This window comes from Pinus tabuliformis, chromosome 7 (assembly GCF_031772625.1).
Source record: "Pinus tabuliformis cultivar Carrire ecotype Pingquan chromosome 7, CPIR1, whole genome shotgun sequence".
Classification (NCBI taxonomy): domain Eukaryota; kingdom Viridiplantae; phylum Streptophyta; class Pinopsida; order Pinales; family Pinaceae; genus Pinus; species Pinus tabuliformis.
The window spans coordinates 1,894,121,000-1,894,144,883 of record NC_142293.1 but is presented as its reverse complement, the minus strand read 5'-3'; the positions used below and the strand labels follow the sequence as shown (position 1 = coordinate 1,894,144,883).

The 23,884-nt window shown below is 41.0% G+C and overlaps 1 protein-coding gene across 4 annotated transcripts in view; it reads left to right on the top strand.

Moving 5' to 3' along the window:
• The first annotated feature begins 446 nt into the window (after positions 1-446).
• ALF4 (aberrant root formation protein) overlaps positions 447-23,884 on the top strand; it is a 357,551-nt gene continuing 334,113 nt past the window's right edge. For 3 of the 4 annotated variants that reach the window (XM_089460648.1, XM_089460646.1, XM_089460647.1), the window contains exons 1-3: positions 447-1,114; positions 1,232-1,411; positions 2,306-2,455. In XM_089460648.1, the coding sequence (XP_089316774.1) occupies positions 1,043-1,114; positions 1,232-1,411; positions 2,306-2,455 (402 nt within the window). In that variant the 5' untranslated portion in view covers positions 447-1,042. The remainder of the gene's footprint in view (positions 1,115-1,231; positions 1,412-2,305; positions 2,456-23,884) is intronic. The other variant, XM_089460645.1, reaches the window with a different exon arrangement.

Here is a 23,884-nt window from a genome sequence, read left to right as displayed (position 1 = left end):
ATGTTGGGCGTCCCCACCTGGGACCGCCTAACCTTATAAACCTTTGTCCTCTTCCACACTTAGCCATTTTTTGCATATGGCCTCGTGCGTTCAGCGTTGCAGCTCGTGGGCGCTAAAGAATGAGAGCTCAAGAGTGTGCCTTATCAAGAATGAGAGAGATCTACTCATATGACGATCACTCGATTTGATCAATGATTCGATAAGTAATTACATATATAATAGCAGCGAAGTCTGCCGCACTGAGCGTAGCCAAAAAGCCCTCTCCCGATAGTCGAGAGTTCGTTACCCCACCTTATATTTCTTCCCTTGTCTCCCATAAATTAGGACTAACATTGACCAATTCACCATGTGGTTAAAAAAGAAAGGTACTATATTTCTTCCCTCGTCTCATGTTAAGAAAGGTACTAGATATAGCATAAAGAGAAAACACCACACCGTCGCCTTCCTTCGAATCAATCGCTTCTATCCCCGCCCGACCATCGAAAGATGCATTCGCCCTAATCTACCAAAATGACATTACTAAGTTTAATGCCGCCTTCTCATTATTCCCATTTTCTCTTCTTTTAGACGACTCGTTTTGTAACGGTCTCTTCTGTTCTTAACTGTGGGAAAAAACTGCGCCTAGCTGGTATTGTGGGATGCTCTAACACCATCATACCTGGGAAAGAGCCGAGACAAGCTTAGCGCTACGGAACTGATCCTACCTGCTCCAACAACTAGACTGAGACACGAGAGAGACATGCATGGTTTTTTCTGATACGTTAATGTTCTTTCGGGATTGATTTTATTGATGGCCAGTTGAAGGAGAGCGGGGGTGGGGGTCCAGTCCCACGGACAGAGCGCAGGAGGGCCAACAGATACCCGATTCCCGGGCGGGATAGGGTCTAGCTGGTAGCTGGTATTGTGGGATGCTCTAACACTAGCATTGTGGAGTTTTGTTGGAATTCACCAGCATTGTGGGTTTGAAAACAAACATACAGTGGTTGCTAAGCGAAGTGCAAAGAACCGAGTGGGTACAAGGCAGGGTCGAGGCCATCTGAAAATGGAGCAGAGTGATGTAGTAGCAAACGATTCACTGCATCTCCTTCGCGAAGCTGCCTCGCATTGTTACCAGGTAGGACTACGGGACCTCCCTTTTTTAAATCAAAACTGAGTCGGATTTAATAAAAAAATTGATTGACAATGTCCGGTATTAAGGTATCTATGCATTCATTCTTGCCCACGATTGCAGAGTAGTGAATCTGGTGACATAAAACAAACCGAAACAACTGCCAAAGAATTTTTGAACGTTCTAGCAGATGTGGCAAAGTCTGTGGAAAACTCACAGGATAATGAACAAATTGGCGAAACTGCTTGCAGAGTCCTGCAGGAAGCCCGAGCGTTAGTTACCTCCTCTGATCCTCAAGGCCAGGTTCAATTACCTTCCTTTAACTCTTTTTTGAATACAATGCTCTAATCATTAATCTAAGCAGTAAATGTACATTGAACATATTATACCAAAAAGACAGCAAATGCAGCCACCGGTTGCACTGGTGAGAATCAATATCCAAAATTGCTCATTGTGTTCCCTTTAACTTTATTATTATTATTTTGGTATTTTCCTATTATCCTATCTTGATGCAGGAAGTTTGCTCCTCCCCATTCTGGGAGAATATTAATAAATGAAGCCAAATTACAACATTCAACTCCGAACCCTTCTACTGGAAGCCAGAGGGAGTATCTATTCCACCAAATCACCCAGGACTTGCATCTGCCCCCACCACAAAAGCACGTGTCACTAGGAGACCTGAAGCCTGTAGGGGGCAAACCCTTCCACCGGGAAGCCAGAGGGGTATCTATTACTCAAATTCATCCAGGACTTGCATCTGTCCCTCACCAGAAAAGCGTCAACAGGGAGACCTGAAGCCTGGAAGTGGCAAACCCTTCCACTGGGAAGCTAGAGGAGCTATCTATTCCACCAATTCACCCAGGACTTGCATCTGCCCTCCACCACAAAGCAAGTCTCACTGGGGAGACCTGAAGCCTGGGGGGACGTAATAACAACACCTCATTTTTGCAGACCCCGCAAGCTTCCTTTGGCCCTCTTATAGTTGATCCTTTAGTCATGCGTCGAAAATGGAACCCACAACCAACATTATTTAGGCAAAGAAAATGAAATTTAGTACTTTTTTTTTTTTAAATTCATTTCAAATGGCTATTGGAATGCCTTATTAAGTTCATTTATTACTACATGTGCAATGAAGGGAATAGCGTTTTTAATTTTATTTTAGAATCAATTTTGCTGATTGGCAGTTGCGGATGGCAGGTGCTGCTGGATGTGCTAACGTTAGATTTACCGAGCGTTATTGTAAAATTTGTGGAGATTTCGGAGAATTGTCGGGGAATATGTGAAAGTATCATCACTCATATGTGCGAGTATTGTAGTCCTCGTGAAATGATGTTTGCACTCTCTGAGGTATATTTTGCCATGGAGTCTGTCTGTCTCTATTTTTTTTCCCTGATTGAAATATAGTGGTAAATTGAAATTAAATTGTTCTTTGAACCAACCCCAGTAAGATAGGAGGAAAATAATGATTAAGTGATTCAGCCTTCTTAATCTTATGGTAGAAAAAATAGGAGAATGGAGACTGCACTGTTAAGGGACTCAACAGAATTTCTGCAATAATGTTTAATATTATCCTTTGTAGAAATTTCCATGTATGACTTCTATTGCAAATTCAGAGATTTCACTTCTCAATAGAGGTTTCCAGGAACTCATCTCTGAGAGCTTCCAGCCGCAGGTCTGTTCTGAAATGATGACATTAGTGAAAAGCAGTATATACTTCACCTCATTTCAATCCAAATCACTGGGCAATTGAAGAGAAAACATATCAAACAAATGTATTTCAATTGCAACAAGTTGCTTCCCTTAGGGCACACTTTTGCATGCCTTTAATAGATCTGAAATATCTTTATTAAAGCATAATTTACAGCAGTAAATCTTCTGCCTTATTGTCAAGATACATGTCAAATCACTTAACAATTTCAGCCTTATGTTATTATGAAACAACAAGTGCTCAAAATCATGCAATCAGGAAGACAAAATAAGCTGAAAATCTAATCTGTAAGTACACAATAATTAGACAGCTGAAACACTTCATTTATATATAAGAGAGGAATTACATGTATATACCTACAGCTTATCACAAGCTGGTACCACCCACTCCTCCTAGCTGTGAGTCACTCCTAACCAAAGCAGATTTCTTCACCAAAGATCCTCTTTGGCTTTTACACTTACATCCTATGAGGGTGCAAGTCATCCTCTTCCACAAGCATTACAAGTAACACTATAGTTTCCAAAACCCTATGCTTCTCTCACAAGAACGACAAGATACAATGCTATCTTTATCCTTCTAGGGTTTATGGCAAACCCTAGCTCATTTTCCTCCATAAGCCTTAAGGTGGAACACTAGGTTACCAGGATACGGATATGGATCCACCAGATAATTGAAAAGTGGGGATTTGGATATTTTATAAATTTTAAAATCATATTCAGAATTAAGAATAAAAACCATTCGTGAATCACAACTCAAGAACTGAAATCATTAGATAATTTATAAATCTGAAGACTGAAATTATGATGCATCATGTCTCATACAAAAAGGATAATAAAAAACACAAAATTGTATCTCATCAATGATCACTCCATTGATACGAGAACGTAGAGTAGTATATATCAATGTTTTAAGACTCCGACTCCGACTCCGACTCCGAAACGGTAATGACTCGGCCGGCTCGATTTCAATGACTCGGTCGTTGTAAAAAATACATTAAATATTTATTTTTTTTATAAAAAAACATAATTTTAAATATTTTAAACATAATTTTAAAGATTTTCATTCATGTTTCCAAACACACAGCATTATAATATAGATGGAAGACAACATATGATGAAAGCAGGCTCATGAACCAATCCATTATATCAAAATGGTACCCAATGGCAATACATAGTCAACTGTCATACATGATCAAAGACTCAAAACAAAATACAAATAACCAAGGAGGCTAGAAATGGCCTCTACAACAAAAGTAAACTGTGATGGTGACCAGACTCCAATACTAGTACTACTGGCTAGTAGCTACTGCCAGAGGAGCCAAGATCATCTCGACCAATCTCTGGATCATCATCATCAGAGTCAGACAAGGGGCCCCATGGCTCCTCCTCATCATCATCGTCTCCAACTGCAACTGTAGAAGTGGTGCCAGTACCACTAGCAGGTTGTGCAGCAGATGCAAGCTGAGATAGAGTAGATATGCGGCTGCGCTTCTGTCGTGGCTGAGCAGAGGAAGCACCTACAACTGGAGTCCTACTCCTTGCTGGCTGTGAGACTGAGGCTGGTGGATTGGGATCTGCTTTCAACTGAACAGGCTGAAGTGGATGTTCAAGTTCATCAAGATCCTCATCAGGATCAAACTCTGGTGGACGACTCTCCACTACTCAATCTGATGTTGGATCAATGTCTTCCAACACAATGGGATCTGAATCAGGTCTTTTGTTCAGCAATTGGTTTCATCTGAGCCGAAGGTTGTATTGGACAAAAACTAGATCATTCAACCGTTTTTGATCCAAACGGTTTCTCTTCTTTGTGTGAATCCTCTCAAAGACATACCAATTGCGCTCACACCCAGATGCACTGCAAGTTTGACTCAAAATACGAATTGCAAACCTTTGCAATTGAGGGCATTGGCCACCAAAGGCCTCCCACCATTGTGCTGCAAAAAACATAGGAGTGTAATGAATTATGAGTTACTGTTAGATGAAGGCTGAAGCTCAACAAAATTACAAATTATATCTAACTTTCAAATTATAAATGATTTAACAAACTTTAATAAAAAAGTAAAACTGTAAAACCATTAAGAAATTGAAAATTGAAATTTTTCTTTACCTGGCTCATCTGCTTCTCTTGCAATCTTTGCTAGGTTCTTCCCAAAGGTACCTGTTGCATTGCTGAAGGATGTGACCTGTTGATGTATCTCCAGCTGATCAGACTTCGATGGGATCATGCGTTCAATGCAATCAACCAGTCCATCTCTGACCTCCCCCCTCAAAGCTCCTGACTCCTTACCTTTATAATGATACCGTGGGTTCAAAAAATACCCAGCTGCATGTATAGGGCGATGGAGTTGATTGTTCCATCTTTCATCAATGATTGCCCAAATGGGCCCATACTTTGCCACTCTATCCTTGTATGCTGTCTTTATTTGCTCCTTTGCTTGATCCATAGCCTCATAAATGAAGCCCATAGCCAACCTTTCCCCATCCACCAACCGCAACACCTTAACTAGTGGCTCAACAAGCTTCACAATCTCTGCTGCCTTTCTCAAAAAAGTTTCTTCATGGACTTTCCTTTTCAATTCTTTGCCTTCTGGTTTGTTAGACCAATTGCTTTGATTCCATTCATCACTGGAAAACATCTTTTGCAAGTTTCTATGTTGGGAAAGCATAGATTGCAATGTCAAAAAATGTGTAGCAAATCTAGTGATGACAGGCCTAATAATATCCTTGCCTCCAGTGTGTTTCCTCATGAGACTCAAAACCAGTGTATGATTGTAGATAAATTTTGTTATGCTTTTGGCATTATCTACAATGTTTCTGACCCAATCTAATTTTCCAATATCCTCAAGCATGAGGTCTATGCAATGTGCAACGCATGGGGTCCAAAAGATGGTCTTGTGTTTTTCCTCTAACAGTTTACCAACAAGAACATAGTTAGAGGCATTGTCTGTGATGATTTGAACAACATTAGCCACCCCCACCTCCTCAATAACCTCATCCAATAGCTGAAACAACAAGTGGCCATCTTTTACCTTATCAGATGCATCAACTGATTTTAAAAACATGGTTCCCTGTGGGCAGAAGACAAGAAAGTTTATGATGGTACGGTTTCTTTGATCAGTCCATCCATCTGACATGATGGTACACCCTGTTCTTGCCCATGAGTCCTTGAAACTCTTGCAAATACTCATTAATGGATTGAATTTCTTTCTGCAAACGAAACCCCCTTAGCTCTTGCATAGTAGGGCCTTTGAAGCCTTTTCCAACAGCATGTATGGCATCAAACATAGGCTCATAATATGGTGAATGAGCAGCAGTAAAGGGGATATCAGCATCATACCACCATCTAGCTATGTAGTCACAAGCAGTCTCCCTCAATTCTTTCTTCCAATGGTCATCTAAAGTGGGCTGAATTTGACCTTTACTAACTTCAGGACCATGTGCATTTGATGGAGAGGAGGGAGTGAAATATCTTTTAATAGTCACATCACCCTTTGTCAAATTCATTCTACCCTTTCCCTTATCTTGAACATAACCAAAAGAGGGAGGAACATAACGGAAAGGGTTGGATGCCTCAGTTTGAGGGATAGAGGAAGAACCCTCAAAATCATAGTGGGGGTTGGTAGCCATCATTTTTTGTATCTCCCTCTTCCTCCCAATTTCAGCCTGTATCTCTTTTTGCCTAGCCTTATCTTCTTTAAATTTCTCAAAGCTGGCCAACAAATTCTTTCTAATCTCCTCAATTTCTGATGAGGTACATGGGGTAATTTGGCCTCTAATCCCTGCCAAGTGTTGTTTCAGCCTATTAATGCCCCCAGGGCCTTCCTTCATTTTCCTATGGCAAAATTTGCAATGCATCTGACTATCAACCATTTCAACATATGCCCAAGCAGGATCTTTTGCTCTAGGTGCCATTTTTTGACTAGGAAAACAATCTGAAAATGAAAAAAAAAAATTGATTCAATGTTCATTTATTTGACAAAATACACTCTCTAAGCTTTCTTGATATGCACCTAAAATTTACTAAGCAAAAACAGATTTATAGAGGTGGAAAAAAATACCTCCAGGCACAAACTGCCTCCTCAAGCTTGCTCCAAGAATCAACTCCTCAATGCTGCTCCAAATGGCTGCCCAAGAAGCTCCTCACTCCAGCTACAATGCTCCTCCAAGACTCCTCACTGCTGCTCCAAAACAAGCTCAAGAACTGCTCACTAATTCTCAAAGAAGACTCTCACTCAAATGCATAAGACTGCTGTGAGTGAATGAGAGCATTTGGCTGTCTTAAATAGGGTTTGGGAGGGGGAAATGGACCCCAAAAGCATTTAACAAATTACTATTACCCTTTGGAATCCATAAACTGAATTTAACTTTATCAAAAATTACAAAAAAAGTGAAATTTTTTTAACTGTTACGCTGCCCAGCCGTCCCAACATTGACTCGGCCGAGTCATAACGGACCTGGCCGGGTTGACCGAGTCACATATGACTCGGCTGAGTCACTGGATGACTCGGTCGAGTCATATGTGACTCGGTCAACCGAACCAGGTAGACCACCGTTTCATTGCCCAGGCCATCGACTCGGTTCGACTCGGCCGAGCCGGAGTCGATTCGGCCGTTTTGTAAAACAATGGTATATATTGAGATGGGCATACATCCTCATCATTTGGATGTATCAAATCTACACCATGATCTGCATTAAAGACTAAAGATTCCAACCAAGTACGATATTAAATCAGTGTTCTACACTGTTTGACACCATGCTATAGCCTATGTATCAAATTGTTCTAAGAGGAGCATTCACTCATGTTAACTTCCCAAATACCATATTTGATTTATATCCCAATCAGTGTTTTTTACTAACCTAGAAATTTATTTAATTTAGTAAATTATATTTTTGAAATTGCAGAATAAAATATATTGCTATTCTAACAATAAAATTTGACATCCTTTTTTTCCACAGAAAAAAAGCGAACCATCCATTAATAAAAATAGAGAGTTACAAAGTATATGCAAAGCATTCCGAAAGACTCGTTCTTTGCCTCAAAAAAGGTGGAAGAAAAGAAGAGTCTCAGTTGGTTAACAAAAACCAGCTCAACATCCTCAACTGGTTGACAAAGAACCAGCACAACAGCCTCAGCTGGAGGACAAGAAAAAAAAAGAAAAGATAGATAAGAGAAAGAGACCGAAAGAAATAATATACAAAGAGGGAGGGAAATTATGATTTTCTCCCCTTTTTCTTCTCAACCTTTCGCCATTCCCCTTGAGTTGGAGAGGATGAAATAAGGACGAGAGAGGAGTCCTCCACAATACAAGGAGCGTCCTTATCTGAATCAGAGTGTTCTGGAGAATGATGTCTTTTAGCCCCGCTAGTGTCCTCAAGAACTGGATTTTTCTTCGACAAAGAGGCCAACATTCCCTGAGCTGCCAAATTCTCGGATTCTGGCGGCATGTGAACTTTATTGATTGCTATGGGGGAGGAAGCCGTGGCTTCGCCCCCAATTGGATCATCGTCATGATCAGGTGGAGGGTTATCTGCCTCCTCGTCTTCTGTTTCTTCTTCTGGGTTCTCTGTGTGTTGCCAGCCTCTTGGTTTTTTTGCTTGTTTCTTGTTCCTTCTGTTTTCTCTTTTGACTTGAGGACAGTTATTACGGAGGTGACCTGTCTGTTGACAGCCTCGGCACCTGAAGGCCGTGTTTTCGTAATCTAGTGGTTGTTTCCACTGGGAGTTGTTATGGATCAGAATGATGCTGTCAGGTAGCCCTTGACTGAGGTCAACTTCGACACAGATTCTGGCAAAAGTATGTATGCATCTAGCAATTCTTTCCACATCTTGCTTGATGTATTTGCCTATTGCATTCCCCATTGCTTCAAAAACTTTGGGCAGCCAAAAATGAAGCGGGAGGTTATGTAACCTGACCCAGACCGGCATTTTGGAGACCACCATAGAGGAGGGGTCAAATCCCGGAAACCAGGGGGTCGTGAAGAGTCCTGCATTGCCCCAGAACCATGGCCCCTCATGGAGGACATGGTCTTTTTCCTCAACTGAGTCGAATTTTACAATAAAAAATCCTTTGGAGCATAAATGGATGTCACAGTTTGGTGACCATGTGGAAAAGATCCAATGCCGTAAAGCATCTGTTTTAGGCCAAAAGCCATTGAATCTACAAATGACTGCCAAGGAAGAGAAATCAGCATGAAAGTTGTTTACCTCAGGCAGATCGATTGTCAAAACTGGTGTCTGCTTACTTTGCTCCACTATATAAGGACCAGGCAGATCTTGTGGTGGTGCTTGCTTGTTGGTGGTATCCCCTTTTCCTTTGACAGCATCCTTGAACGAACCTGTGCCCTTTGAGCTAGATCCGAAACTTCCACCTCTCAGCCTCATACTCAGAAAAATAGTTGAATCTCTCACTATTCCATAGTGCTGCACTGTAAATTTTTCCTGTAAAATGTGTCCTGCATAAACCAAGCTCAGCAGGCTTGCTGATATGCCTAATAATTCTTGTATTTCGTCCTTTAAGTTTTTTATCAGCATCCCTGTTCTTATTTGCTTGCAGATCGTATTCCCTGACAGGGTTCTGATGAAGATTTGTATCACTTCAAGACCGGAATCCTTTATTGCTAATTTTGTTTTTTGCCTGGATCCTTCTGCTAGTTGATTCTCCAGTACAGGAAGGGGAACTGGCTTGCCATGGTCGATTCTCCGGCATTCATTTAAAATATCTGGAGGACCTGTAAGAATCAGGGAGACCCGGACCTCTCGACGAAAGGAGATCTTGGAGAGGGGAGTCCAGAGCATAAATTTCTTCACTGCCGAGATGGCAACCGCCCAAATCTGCGCGAAGGTGAACAGGGGAGCCTCAAACCGCAGGGAACCCAGTCCCAAGCTCCCGCCCCATACTTGGTCTTCAAACAAACTTTTAAAAGACTGCCAGAAAGCGGCAGATCGGGCCCGCGACATACCGAAGGGGGGCAGAGGAACAGTCAGCCGCAGACAAAGCTGCCTAGCCAGGGCGAGACACCCGCGGAGGAGAGCACAGCTACCCGAAACTGGGTAGGGTCCGGTTGATTTGAACCAAAACGCCCAGGGCAATGAGGAAAGGTGCCCAGATCCGCCCTGAGAAAAACGACCTGAGCCAAGAAGGGAGAGAAAACCTCCGGTCTTTGTTTGCTTTGATTCAAACCATGATACTCCTTTCCAGCAAAGGATCCGGGCCAAAACCAAAGGGGAGAATCGAGCTCTGTGAACCCAGCGGCCAGGCACCAAGCAGTTCCAAAACAAAGCTGATCTTTGGGAGCAGCGGCGACACAGAGCAGACCTTCTGAAACCCTAATCACTCGAACACCCGCCATCGCTCTCTCCCACTAACTCAAATTTGACATCCTAAGCACAAGTAGAAAATCAATCACACACAACAGAAAATATGAACCCTCCAATTTATCCTTCAATTTTGTTTCTTGGAATAAATAAGGGCTCCCTTATAGGGAAAATGGCCCACAAAGAAATACAGAATATTTACAGCAAATGAAACTTGGAAAAATCGGCTCTATGTATCAAATTGTTCTAAGAGGAGCCTTCACTCATGTTAACTTCCCAAATACCATATTTGATTTATATCCCAAGCATTTTTTTTTACTAACCTAGAAATTTATTTAATTTAGTAAATTAATTTTTTGAAATTGCTGAATAAAATATATTGCTATTCTAACAATAAAATTTGACATCCTAAGCACAAGTAGAAATTCAATCACACACAACAGAAAATATGAACCCTCCAATTTATCTTTTAATTTTATTTCTTGGAATAAATAAGGGCTCTCTTATAGGGAAAATGGCCCACAAAGAAATACAGAATATTTACAGCAAATGAAACTTGGAAAACTCGGCTCCATGAAAACCCCGAACTACCTTTGCCTGGCCCCTCTTTGACACCATGCTATAGCCTATCTATCAAATTGTTCTAAGAGGAGCCTTCACTCATGTTAACTTCCCAAATACCATATATTGCTATTCTAACAACAAAATTTGACATCCTAAGCACAAGTAGAAAATCAATCACACACAACAGAAAATATGAACCCTCCAATTTATCCTTCAATCATATTTCTTGGAAGTAGAAAATCAATCACACACAACAGAAAATATGAACCCTCCAATTTATCCTTCAATCATATTTCTTGGAATAAATAAGGGCTCTCTTATAGGGAAAATGGCCTACAAAGAAATACAAAATATTTACAGCAAATGAAACTTGTAAAGCTCGACTCCTTGAAATTCCCAAACTACCTTTGCCTGGTCCCTCTTTGACACCATGCTATAGCCTATGTATCAAATTGTTCTAAGAGGAGCCTTCACTCATGTTAACTTCCCAAATACCATATTTGATTTATATCCCAAGCAATTGTTTTTACTAACCTAGAAATTTATTTAATTTAGTAATTTTTTTTTGAAATTGCTGAATGAAATATATTGCTATTTTAACAATAAAATTTGACATCCTAAGCACAAGTAGGAAAACAATCACACACAATAGAAAATATGAACCCTCCAATTTATCCTTCAATTTTATTTCTTGGAATAAATAAGGGCCCTCTTATAGGGAAAATGGCGCACAAAGAAATACAGAATATTTATAGCAAATGAAACTTGGAAAACTCGGCTCCTTGAAAACCCTGAACTACCTTTGCCTAGTACGACAACTATTTAAACAATTCTCCTATCCTTAATAATTGCTTGTTGATTTTAGTTAACTTCTTATTGTTCTTTATTAGATTCTTTTCATCAATTATCAAGACCATATGTTGAAATTTCTAAGTTTAACCTGTTATAAATTCTTCCTGCATTATCTGGTTTATTTCACCTACTTGTTTATTTCTTAACAAGTTATTTAACCATATAAATACTGAAAATAAACACAAATGTAGTCTCAACCATCTATAGATCATCAATTGAAATAACAGACAAACACAAGAGGGACACCGTTATTTTTGGACAATCGTCCCTGGAAAAACCCAATTTGAGAAAACCGGTGCAACAGTTTTGAGGGTTTTATTATTAAGTAGTTTTATCGAGTACAACTAGGGTGCCAAACTGGCTCACCCAACAGAGAAATCTATTTGGCAGTAATACCTCTCTTCGGAAGTAGAAATTCAGCGAGTCTTCTCCACAAAATTCTCTCCGACGCTTCTCTGAAGCTTTGCGTCAACCCTCTTGGCCTTTGCGTCACTCAGAAGCCCCCTGCGTCAGGCTTCTGCTGCTCTGCGCCAGCTCTCTGGCCTTCTGCGTCACCCACGCAGGCCCTGCTAGCCTCTGCACAGTCACTCTGGCCCTCGGCGTGGCTCCTGTTGGCTCTGCGTAGCCTCCTTTGCCTCAACGCTGATCCCTCGGCACTATCTCTGCCTCTCTGCTATGCACTCATTGCCCCTCGCTGCAACTCTGATTACTTGTTTGAATTTTCTCAGCATACTGCGCTCCAGAAAATCGAACTGACTGATCAATCTTGGTGTATCTCCAGCTGGCCCTCAAGCCTCCTCTTATACTTTTCCTGTTGAGTCTTCAACGACCGGGATTAAATCTCTAATCAACGACTAAGATTAGATTTGGCTTGATCCATGTCAACATTCTCACCCAGTTTTATATTAATACCCATTAATATTTTAATTTTCCTAAGTTTAGACTTAGGAACTCCATTAAAAATATTAATTATTTTAATATCTCTCTAACTGGGTGGAATTTCCCCAAACCATTTCTGGGTCTTGGAGATCTCATGTGCTTTAGCCTCGCCACCAATCTTCGTGGTTAGAGCACATCCGATGCTACCCCAAATCAACACTCCCTCTTAGCGAGGAATGTGCTCTAGTAATGCTCCAACACTGAACATCACCCTGATCATCCAGCACCGGTACCTGTGCTGATGCTTGGCCTGTTGCCCAACATCCTCTGCACTGTTGCTTCCTATACTGCTGTTGCCCATGGCTCTGCCACTGCCACTACTACATTTGTACTGCAACTCCCTCTGCATTTGTGCTGCTACTGGTCCTTCCTCCCAACACTGCATCTGCACTGCAGCTCTCTCTCATCATGTTGCATCGTGCTATCCATAGCACTACCACTGCTAATTGCTGCACTACAACTCAGTTACTGAGAAGTAAGTAACTGATCTACCTAACTACTGACATCCTTGTCAGCCTAGATGCTGAAGTCACCGCTGCTGCTATCCTATGCTCCCTCTGCTGCCTATGCGCTGCTGCAACACCTCTGTGCCTCTCGAACTGCTGCAACCACCTATGTGCCTCTCGCACTGCTGCAACCCTCACTGCGCTGCCAAAGACCACTGCACTCTAGCACTGCCTTGTCGCTTCATCCGCATCTTGTTCCACCTCTCATCCGTCATCCTGCTACTGTCTCTCGGGGCTCCCGTAGTCGGATATGATCCAAGAGTTTGGTTACCTCAAGTATCTTGCCCCACATCTTTTTTAGTGCTCTTGACTATAGCTCGATACCCCACCTCTTCTCTAGAGGTGCATGAGCACTCATGGCACAATCGTCATCCGTCTCGACTTCTTTCTCCGCCTTAGCCGAAGCTGCCTTGGAGTCAGAATCCTCTCCCTTATTCTTTTTCCTGGGACATTGGGTTGCATAATGAACCAGCTCCCCACAATGGAAGCGCTTTATCTTGGAGATGTCCTTCTTCTTTCTCTTCCCCTGCTGTCTTGCAGAAGCCAGAGCTGCATCTTCTTCCTCCTCTTTCTTGATTCGACCTCCTTTGCTGCTACTTCTCGCCTTGGTTAGTCGTCTAATCTCTTCTCGGCGAAGAGCTGCCCACATCTCTTCCCATCCTAGAAGATTAGCTCTGCCCAAAATGCTTTGGACAAATGTCTCCCAATCCTCGGAGACCGCATTTAGGGTGGTCTTCACCATGAACTCCTGATCCGGCGTGGCCCCTATGGAAGTAAGTTGGTCCCGAATCTCCTGCAACCTGCTGAGGGATACCTAAATCTATCTGCTCCCCTTTCTGCATCTGATACGACCGCAACTGATTCTCTAGTAGCATCTTCCTCTGCGTGGAAGTGCCTTGATACAATGTCGTTAAGGTATCCCACATCTCCTTTGCCGTGTTCTTATCGGCAATATGCTGTACTACATGATCCTTGACCCCATCGAGGATTATGCACTTTGCCTTGGCCATTGCATTCTCATACCTTTCATTATCAACTGGGTCGACTGGGATAGCCACGGTTCTCAAGGCGAAGCCCTTGATGCGATGTCTATCCAGAACAGACAAGATCCTGGCCTTCCAGATGAAAAAGTTGGAGGCCCCGTCCAACCTGTCTTGATCCCTCAGTGTGTTCATTGCTATCTCTACTCTTCTCCTCGACTTCCTTCCTAGAAGTTCTCTCTTAGACTCCCTCTGAGTCTCGATTTCCCTCCTGGAAATCCTCCTGCCAACTGTCGAACTGCTCCTCTCCGATCCTCTATGCACCTGCAACTCGGATCTGGATTTCTTGGCTAGAAATCCCTCAAGGCAGTGACTCCCTCTACCTTGGTTTTGTCCCGTTAGGTACTGTTCTGCTTCGACAACAACAACACCCCACCAACTTCCCAATCCACAATCTACCCACAGCTCCCTAGGCCCCAGTAGCTGAAGAAACTGAGCCTCTTAGCTCTGCACAATCCCGGCAAGGCTGAATCGCTCCTCTGGCCAACTGCGTCAAGCCTACGTGGCTGAGTAGGATGACGTGGCTCTTTGTGATCCTCTTTTGCCTCTTCCTGTCTCTGCGCTAGCCCTTTCTCTGGCTTGAAATGATGACGCAGGCCCTCTGCGTCACTCCTCTGCTGCCTTCTGCTTAGGAACAACTCTGTCTCTCGGGACAACTGTTTCTGCTGCAAATTTTCTGATTTAGCTAGTGCCTTTAGTTCTCCTGTGATCCGCAATCCTCTGATACCATGTTGATATTTCTAAGTTTAACTGTTAGAAATTCTTCTTGCATTATCTGGTTTATTTCACCTACTTGTTTATTTCTTAACAAGTTATTTGACCATATAAATACTGAAAATAAACACAAATGCATTATTTGGTTTATTTCACCTACTTGTTTTTCTTAACAAGTTATTTAACCATATAAATACTGAAAATAAACACAAATGTAGTCTCAACTATCTACAGATCATCAATTGAAATAATAGACAAATACACAAGCGACACCGTTATTTTTGGACAATCGTCCCCAAAAAAACCCAAGTTGGGAAAACCGGTGCAACAATTTTGAGGGTTTTATTATTAAGCAGTTTTCTTGAGTACAACTAGGGTGCCAAACTGGCTCACCCAACAGAGAAATCTGTCTGGCAGTAATACCTCTCTTTGGAAGTAGATATTCAGCAAGTCTGCTCCACAAAATTCTCTCCGATGCTTCTCTGAAGCTCTGCGTCAGCCCCTGTGGCCTCTTCGTCACTCAGAAGCCCTCGCGTCAACGCTCGTGGCCTCTGCGTCACTCAGAAGCCCCCTGCATTAGCCCTCGTGGCCTCTGAGTCACTCAGAAGCCCCCTGCGTCAGCCTTTTGTTGCTCTGCGCTGGCTCTCTGGCCTTCTGCGTCACCCACGAAGGCCCTGCTAGCCTTTGTGCAGTCACTGTGACCCTCTGCGTGGCTCTGCGTAGCCTCCTCAACCTCAGGTCTGATCCCTCGACACTATCTTTGCCTCTCTGCTATGCACTCACTGCAACTCTGATCACTTGTTCGAATTTTCTCAACAAACTGCGCTTCAGAAAATCGCACTGACTAATCAATCTTGGTGTATTTCCAACTGACCCTCAAGCCTCCTCTTATACTTGTCCTGTTGAGTCTTCAACGGCTGAGATTAAATCTCTAATCAATGTTTAAGATTAGATTTGGCTTGATCCATGTCATTTAGAACATTCTCACCCAGTTTTATATTAATACCCATTAATATTTTAATTTTCCTAAGTTTAGAATTAGGAACTCCATTAAAAATATTAATTATTTTAATATCTCTTTAACTGGGTGGAATTTCCCCAAAGCATTTATATGTCTTGGAGATCTCATGTGCTTTAGCCTCTCCACCAATTTTCATGGCTAGAGCACATCTGATGCTACCCCAAATCAACACCATAAACCATGTTGATCATAAAAGACAATAGACACAAGTAGGCTCAAAGCCAGGGAAAAACCCCTCCAAGGGGAAAACCCCTCCAAGGGGAAAACCCAAAAATAATCTCTTCTCTTCTTATAGAATTAGGTCAAATGAGAAATCCAAGACCGAAAGACCAAAGCCAAGACCTCCTTTAGTCAGCAAATCAGCCCTCCAAAGATTCCTTCTTAAAACAAGCTCAAGTCAATAAGGTAAACGAAAGTCAAACTTCAAAACTTCTAGTCAAATCAGAGTTCTGGCCCTCTATTTCAGACCTGCAGTTTGGACCTGCACTTTTTGGCTTGTTGCAATCACCAAGAAACTCTAATCTCGCAAGTGTGAGAGAATCCAATCATAAAAATCATATTTTCTTCCTTCTTTGACTTTCTCTTGTTTTCTTGACTTGCTCCTCTTGCTTCAGATCGAACTTGAAGTGTGTGCAAATGAGTCGAATCCTCTTCCTTTATATACCCTTCTTGAGAGGTCAAAAAACCCTCTCCTAGGCCGACTTTCATTGGCAGGGCCGACTTGGTCTTGGAGGTCAAATTTGACTTTCTAGACTCAAAAATAATTTCTCTTTCTTGTTACAAATTGCCCAAATGGGTCTTATACATATGACAAAGACTCTTTTGACTCAATAAACCCTAGGAGCATGAAGAACATGCTTGACCTAGTGACAAATCAATTTGAGCATGAAACCCATGCTTAAAATAATATTTCTTTTTCTCTTTTTACAAATATATACAATGTCATAAGTACAAAGATAATTATGAAGACTAAATCTAGTTACATTCTCCAACACTCCCTCCTAACTAGGGAGTTATTCATAATTACATAACCAGTACAAGTATTCTCTCAAACTAAAATATTTTCATAAGAAGAATCGGATTGATAAGCCATTCTCAAGCATCAACATCATAACCAACACTGTCAACATAGCAAGGCCTTTAACTAACAAGCTTTATCTTTTCACTAGATTAGAGCACAATGTTAGGAGGCTTTACGTGAGACACCACGCTACCTCTTAAGGCACATACCCCATCCGGATGTTCACTAGGTATGTCCTTCTAGGAATATTCTTATCTTGGATTACCAACCCTCAAAGAATATTGATCCTCTTCGACCACTCTTGTCTTGGATACCATGTCAAATCCTCAAAGAGTGTCGATCCACTAGATTATTTCCTATCTTGGATTATCTGTCCTCAAGGAGTATCGATCCCAGATGCTTATCCAATTCTTTATTCTCCTTCCGAGTGCCTTCACTAGACTTTCGGTTGTTAGTCCTAGTGTTAATTTTAGGATAACAATGGTATGTTCTATGCTAAGAGCAATTTTACTTCAATTTCTTTATTAGCCCAATATCAATATCCAGTTTAGAAATCACATCATCATGATAGTAAAATGTAGATAGAAGACAATCCAAGACAATCCAAGACAAGAGGACAATAACAGTAGAAGACAATCCAAGATAAGAGGACACAAGATATGGCACTAGCCAGGGACAAATCCCAATCTGGGGAAACTCTTGATCAATTCTTCTTATAATTCTTCGAAAGTTTAGCAGAGAGAGAGAGTATATAATATTCACTTGCCCAATTACAGTAGAAACAAAAAGCCCTAACCAGGAAGTCAATGCTGGTCAAACGGGTAGAATTCTTCCTCGATTCAGCTTGGTCAAACCCAGTCAACTTCGGCCTCCAACAGCAAGTCCAAACAGCCCAAAACAGTCTGAAAAAGTCTAGTCAAACCTGGTCAACAAAAGTCAACGCAACAGCCAACCCTAGCACAGTCAATGCTAGTCAAATAGAGGTCAAATGGCCTCGGATTTCATGCCCAGAACTGCAGCCTGCTCAAACATAAGTCCTCCACCCAAAACCGCACCAAAATAGGTCACTTGGTCAATGCAAGTAAAAAACAGCCTCTGCAATTTCGATCAACTCTGGTCAACGACTTGAATGGAAAACCCTTCCTTTTCTTTGCATGTGTGGAGAGCAGCCTCTGAATTTCATACCCAAACAAATGAAGGAGAGAGAAGATTGTGAGTGAGTGAAGTGTCCAAATGAGGAGGAGGCACCATGTATTGATATGCAAACGTTGAGGATGAATAGACTTGACTGTTGGGCTTCTAAGTCTACATGATTTTGCTGGCCGACCTTGACAATTTGTCCATAATCAAAATAAATTCATAATTCCATTTGTACATGTCAGAATGGGATGATCTTTAGATCAATCCTACACCTCTCGGAGAGAGGAATCCAAGAAAAATATGAGCTGCCTCATATGAGCTGTCCAATGTGGAGTTTGGCCCTAGTTGCCAAAATTAACACCTAGTCTAGTGCATGACACATGGAGAATATGGCGTCCATCATCACTCCCTCTTAACCAAAAGGAGTTCCTCATTCCCTCTTGATCAAGGAATAGATCCTTGTTCCTTTTCAAACATTTTAAGGATGCTTCTTACTCCCTCTCAATCATAGAGGAGATTTCTTACTTCCTTTCAATTAGGAAGTCATAACCACAAGCTCTTTAGCTTGTCTTAAACTTCATCAATACATCAGCTACTAATTTTTCATGGAGATCTTCAAATAGTAGCTACATGGCTCCTCATTTTCTTTGCATCTCATCATATTGAGCTTTTATCTTTTTGGATGTAATGGAGCCAAACCTTTTTTTACTCTGTGATAGGGTGTTAATTTTAGATAACAATGGTATGTTCTATGCTTGCAATAATTACTTCAATGTTCTTTTATCAGCCCAATGATGATTTGTTAAAATTGGCAACTAGGGCCAAATTCCACTTTGGATAGCTTATCTGATGGAGATAATCATTGCATTGAATTCCTCTTTTCGAGAGGACCAAAATCGTCTTAAATATCACTAAGTTTGGACAAGGAGAAATGTGTTTTTGAATTAAAGCCACATATGTGCAAATTCTCAAGGTCGGCTACACCATCATGTGGGCTCATGAAGCCCAAGCATCATGTCTCTGGACTCTCAACAATTTGTATAAATAAAGATGACCTCCAACCTTATTTGACACATTCTATCAGCATCTTTCATAGCCTTACATCAATCTGAGGTGAGCCACAGCTCTAGGAGGAAGGCTGAGGTTGAGAAGAGGATCATTTGAGGTTTGTTTTGTCTTGTTCAGTGGGCGAGTAGGAGCTGAAGGCAGCTTGGGGCATTGTTTAAAGGTTGTTTTGTGTGGACAGGTCACTGAACCAGGAGCCGTAGGCCTATAATAGGGGTTATATGAGGGCTGAGCTCCATACCTTAGCAAAATGAGGAGCTGCAGGTCTGATTTAGGGCTGGTATTAGCCCACAACAACAATATATATAGTGCAGAGTCCAGACCTTGCTTGGAGGCTGGTTGCAACTGTTAGAGGTGTTTTGGAGTAGTGGAAGAGGGTTAACGTGCTGGTGCTTAGTCACTGGAACCTACAACAGAGAAGCATACCCAGATTAAAGGGGATTTAAGGTATGTTAATGTGTATTGCCTAGGAAGGAGAGCCACAGTTGTTGAGAGACCATAGGAACTGTTTGGAAGAGTTTGACAGTGGCTAGTAGGAGCCCTAACCAGGCAGCAAGCTACATCTGTCAGAATTGCGAACTTAACAGGGCTGTTTTGGTCAGTGATTTAACAAGTCAATTTTGACTTACATTATTGTACTCCTCTCTTTCTCTCTGTTGAAATTTTGATATAATAATAAGAAGAATTGATCAAAGGGTTTTTCCCTGGCATTAGCCAAATTTTGGTGTTCTCTTGTCTTGGTTTGTCTTCTGCATTTAATGTTCATGTTCTTTCTTCAATTACTGTCAATGCGATAATGGTTATGTGATTGCTAATTGAAATTTAATGGAATTGAGAATGGGCTTGAATGGAACATTGAAGTAATTGTCCTAAGCAAGGAACATGTTAACTAAAATTAACATGGTTTCAATGCTCGGATGAGGAGTCAAGACACGCCCAAGCAAGAGTAAAAGAGAATGAAATCACAAAGTGAAGTTCGTTGACAAGTCTTCATGGTTTCCTCCCTCTGCAAGTCTGAAGGTCCTAGCTAGTAAAGAAGGTCACTATGTAAGGCCTCAAGAACAAGAAGATTTAATCTCTGTTAGTGTGAGTTTTCCTTGGGAGACAGAGCCACAGTTCTGAGGCAGCCAACGTGGAGGCTTGAGGGCAAGTATAGGACAAAATTTGGTGCGGATCCCATGCAGACTTAGGCCACTGGTGCAGAGGTAAGTAAGGGCGTATTTTGGTATGGTTTAGGGCCACAGGGAAAAGTTGTAGGTACAGCTGGTTGTGGAGGACTGGTAGGAGCAGTAGGAAGGATGGTCTTCTATCTTTGTTTTGGGTATTGATTTTAGCCTTCTGCCGCAATGATGCCATGTTTTGGATCTTTGTTCTAAGTATCCTTTAAGGCCAAGATTTATTTTTTTGTCTTACCATAGAACAGTAGTCAAGTCCTATAGGAAGAACAAGTCACAATAAGGACTGTTTTAGGGCTCCTATTTTTGGAGAAAATACGGGTTAGCAGGCTGAGTTTAGTTATGGATGGAATGAGGCTAGGCATAGAGGAGTAGCCACAGTTGAGGATTCAGACCTGTGGTAAACTTAGAGAGGGCCGAGGGCAGGAAAGGAGGTTACTTTGCATCATCAAGAATCGAAGTTTAGCTAAGCATACTGAGCAAAGTTGTGAAGGATTAAAGGACTTATCTAGCAGCATTAGAGAGGTCGCACTCTCTGGTATGTACATTATAATCATCATTGACCAGTGAATTTATCAAAGCTTAGTGAAGGGATTGTTCTAGTGTTGCAAGGCATTCAAGGCCTTCCTATTGGTAGCCATAACAACCCTAGAAGGGAGGCAAATCTTTTGTACGTGGTCCAAAATTCTATGGCGTTGTTTTATACATAAAGGACAGTCTCCAAAAGAATAAAAAAATTGAATCTACACCTGTGTAAATAATTAGTCCTAAATTGATTTTGTTGGAAGGATATTTTGAGCATGAGACTGTACATGATCCTCTATATATACCTGAGTGTGAGGTCTGAGTTACTCATCAAAATTCTGATCATACAAGTTAGTAAATGCTAGAAAAGAAGAAGCCTTGTCCTCCTATTGTTTTGACTTTTGAGCACAATTTCATTTCAAAAGAACTTAATTCATGCCTCTGTCACAAAGGAAGAGGAGCCGAGACTCCTATCTCATTTCTATGCATAAAGCATAAAAGGATTAAAGCATATATACATACTACAATGATGAGATTAAATTCTGACCTGTGGAGACTATAGTGACACTTATATATATACATAGCTTAAACTTCTTATATCAATTAAGCCGGCCTGTGGTGATTTCTAATTTACAGTGCCAATATTGTTATTTAATAAGGGTCTATACTGAAGTCTTAGGGTATAGACATAAGTGAATATTTGGTCACAATTAAAAAAAAATTAAAAAAATTAAAAATTAAAAATAAAAAAATGGAAAGCTACAAACATCAAGTAGTGGAAGCATTGTGTATTTTGTAACACAGTTAGTTCTCTTTCAGTTTTAAGAAGAAACAGTCTCCTTGAAATCTTCTATACAGTAATTTAAAGCCCTGTAGTAGCATCACTGAAAGAGGCAGTCTAGAAAAGAATAAGCCTTGTCCTCCTATTGTTTTGACTTTTGAGCACAATTTCATTTCAAAAGAACTTAATTCATGCCTCTGTCACAAAGGAAGAGGAGCCGAGACTACTATCTCATTTCTTTGCATAAAGCATAAAAGGATTAAAGCATCTATACATACTACAATGATGAGAATAAATTTTGACCTGTGGAGACTATAGTGACACTTATATATATACATAGCTTAAACTTCTTATATCTATTAAGCCGACCTGTGGTGATTTCTAATTTACAGTGCAAATATTGTTATTTAATAAGGGTCTATACTGAAGTCTTAGGGTATAGACATAAGTGAATATTTGGTCACAATTAAAAAAAAATAAAAAAGATTAAAAAAATGGAAAGCTACAAACATCAAGTAGTGGAAGCATTCGGTATTTTGTAACAGAGTTAATTCTCTTTCAGTTTTAACAAGAAACAGTCTCCTTGAAATCTTCTATACAGTAATTTGAAAACCTGTAGTAGCATCGCTGAAAGAAGCAGTCTGAAGCAAGAGGGCCAGCTCAAGCAAAGCAAAATTGTGAAAAGTTCAGAAGCTAAGAATGGATATGTTGATGAAGGTTGCAAGTTAAGCAACTTTGGAAGTTTCCTCTTTTAAGAGAAAGTTTATGGCATCTCAGAGCAGGACCTTGCAGCATGTTATAAGGGTCTGAAACAATAGAGGGATAGATGCTTATATGATAGAAGGGTTTGTTAGTTTTGATAACCCTAGATGGTTCAAGAGAAACCCTTCCCAAACGAAAATCCTAGGGTTCCATCCTCCATTGTTGCATGGAAACCCTAGATTGATATTTTGATCTTATATTTTTTTATCACATATTGTGCCTGGAAGTGCTTGTCAATGATCACTGCAGGTAGAAAGCATTGGAAGGAGGTAACTGAAGGACCTTGATTGGTTAGATCATTGGGCACTTTGATATGATAGTCATATGGACACAGATGCCTGGATGAGAAGGACCTCCCTATAATGGATTTGTAACAATCATCTAGCAATGAAGAAATAATGTTACGAAGCAGCTGGTGGATGGTCTAAAAGGATCTTTCAAGATCCTTTATTAGATGATCTCATGAAGGATTTCTCCACTCTGGTTGAAGAAGGACCATGATGATAATTTTGATTTGGAGCAAGCTTCATAAAAGTTTGTTGATACAGTTGCAGCATGATAAAGACTCATTGATGAAGGTTGGTTAACTAACTGAAGTAAGACTTCAGAGGGAGCTATACAATCCCTGGCAAAATGGCTTGATAACTCTTCTTGCCCAATGATTATTACAAGAAGGAATGCCATGTCAAAAGACGTTGATAAAGGCAGGACATGACAGATCTAATGACTCTAATGATGATTCAATATATCTCTGTTACCTGAGAAGCTGCGTGGAAACTATAATTGAATGGATGAGTTTTTCAGATGGACCTTAGGAATAGTGATAGAAAAGATAGCAGGTTGCATGTAACTTGATGGCTATGTTTTGGGCAAGGTCACTTTCCCGATATTTAGAGGGAGCAATGGTTGAAGATGCAGATGATGATCCTCTCATTTATCAGTATAAGAGGGAGTTGACTTTTAAAGTCAGAATGAAAGACAGGTCTGATAAAATGGAGAAGCCGCTGATCCGGATATAGATAACTTGTGGAGACCGTGGTGTTCTTGATAAACACCCGATCAAACATACACTTTGCTACAAAGACTTTGCGGCAATATATGGTTAAGCCTCACATATTGAATAGCTGCTTATTTAACTACGATCTGACGTACACTGCCAGGAATTTTAGATTCCATGGATTTTTCGATGTTCATTGGGTTGGCAATATGATGAATGGAAAGAGCACATTCAAGTGCTGTACTTCTTGGGATCCACTTTTATTTCGTAGACTAAAGTGTTTTGCTCTAGGAGCACCACTAAGGATGAATGTATACAACAACAAGCATTGCTTATTATGAAGCCATTTGATTGAAGAAGCTCTTCAGTGAGCCATTTGTGCACGTGCTGGAAACCACTGTTGTATATTGCGATAATCTGAGGAGGATTCACCTTTTAGAGAATCCATGTTTCACGACCGCTTTAAGCATATTGGCATCAGGTACCACTTTATTTGGGATATGGTACTATAGGGAGCAATCAAGCTCCATCATTTCAAGATGGATGTGCAAACGTCCTCACAAAGCCTCTTGGTAAGGTTAAGTTTATCTTCCTTCAGAGAGAGGTTGGCAGTCATGGAAAGACCTTATTATGAGGGTCTTGGTTGAACA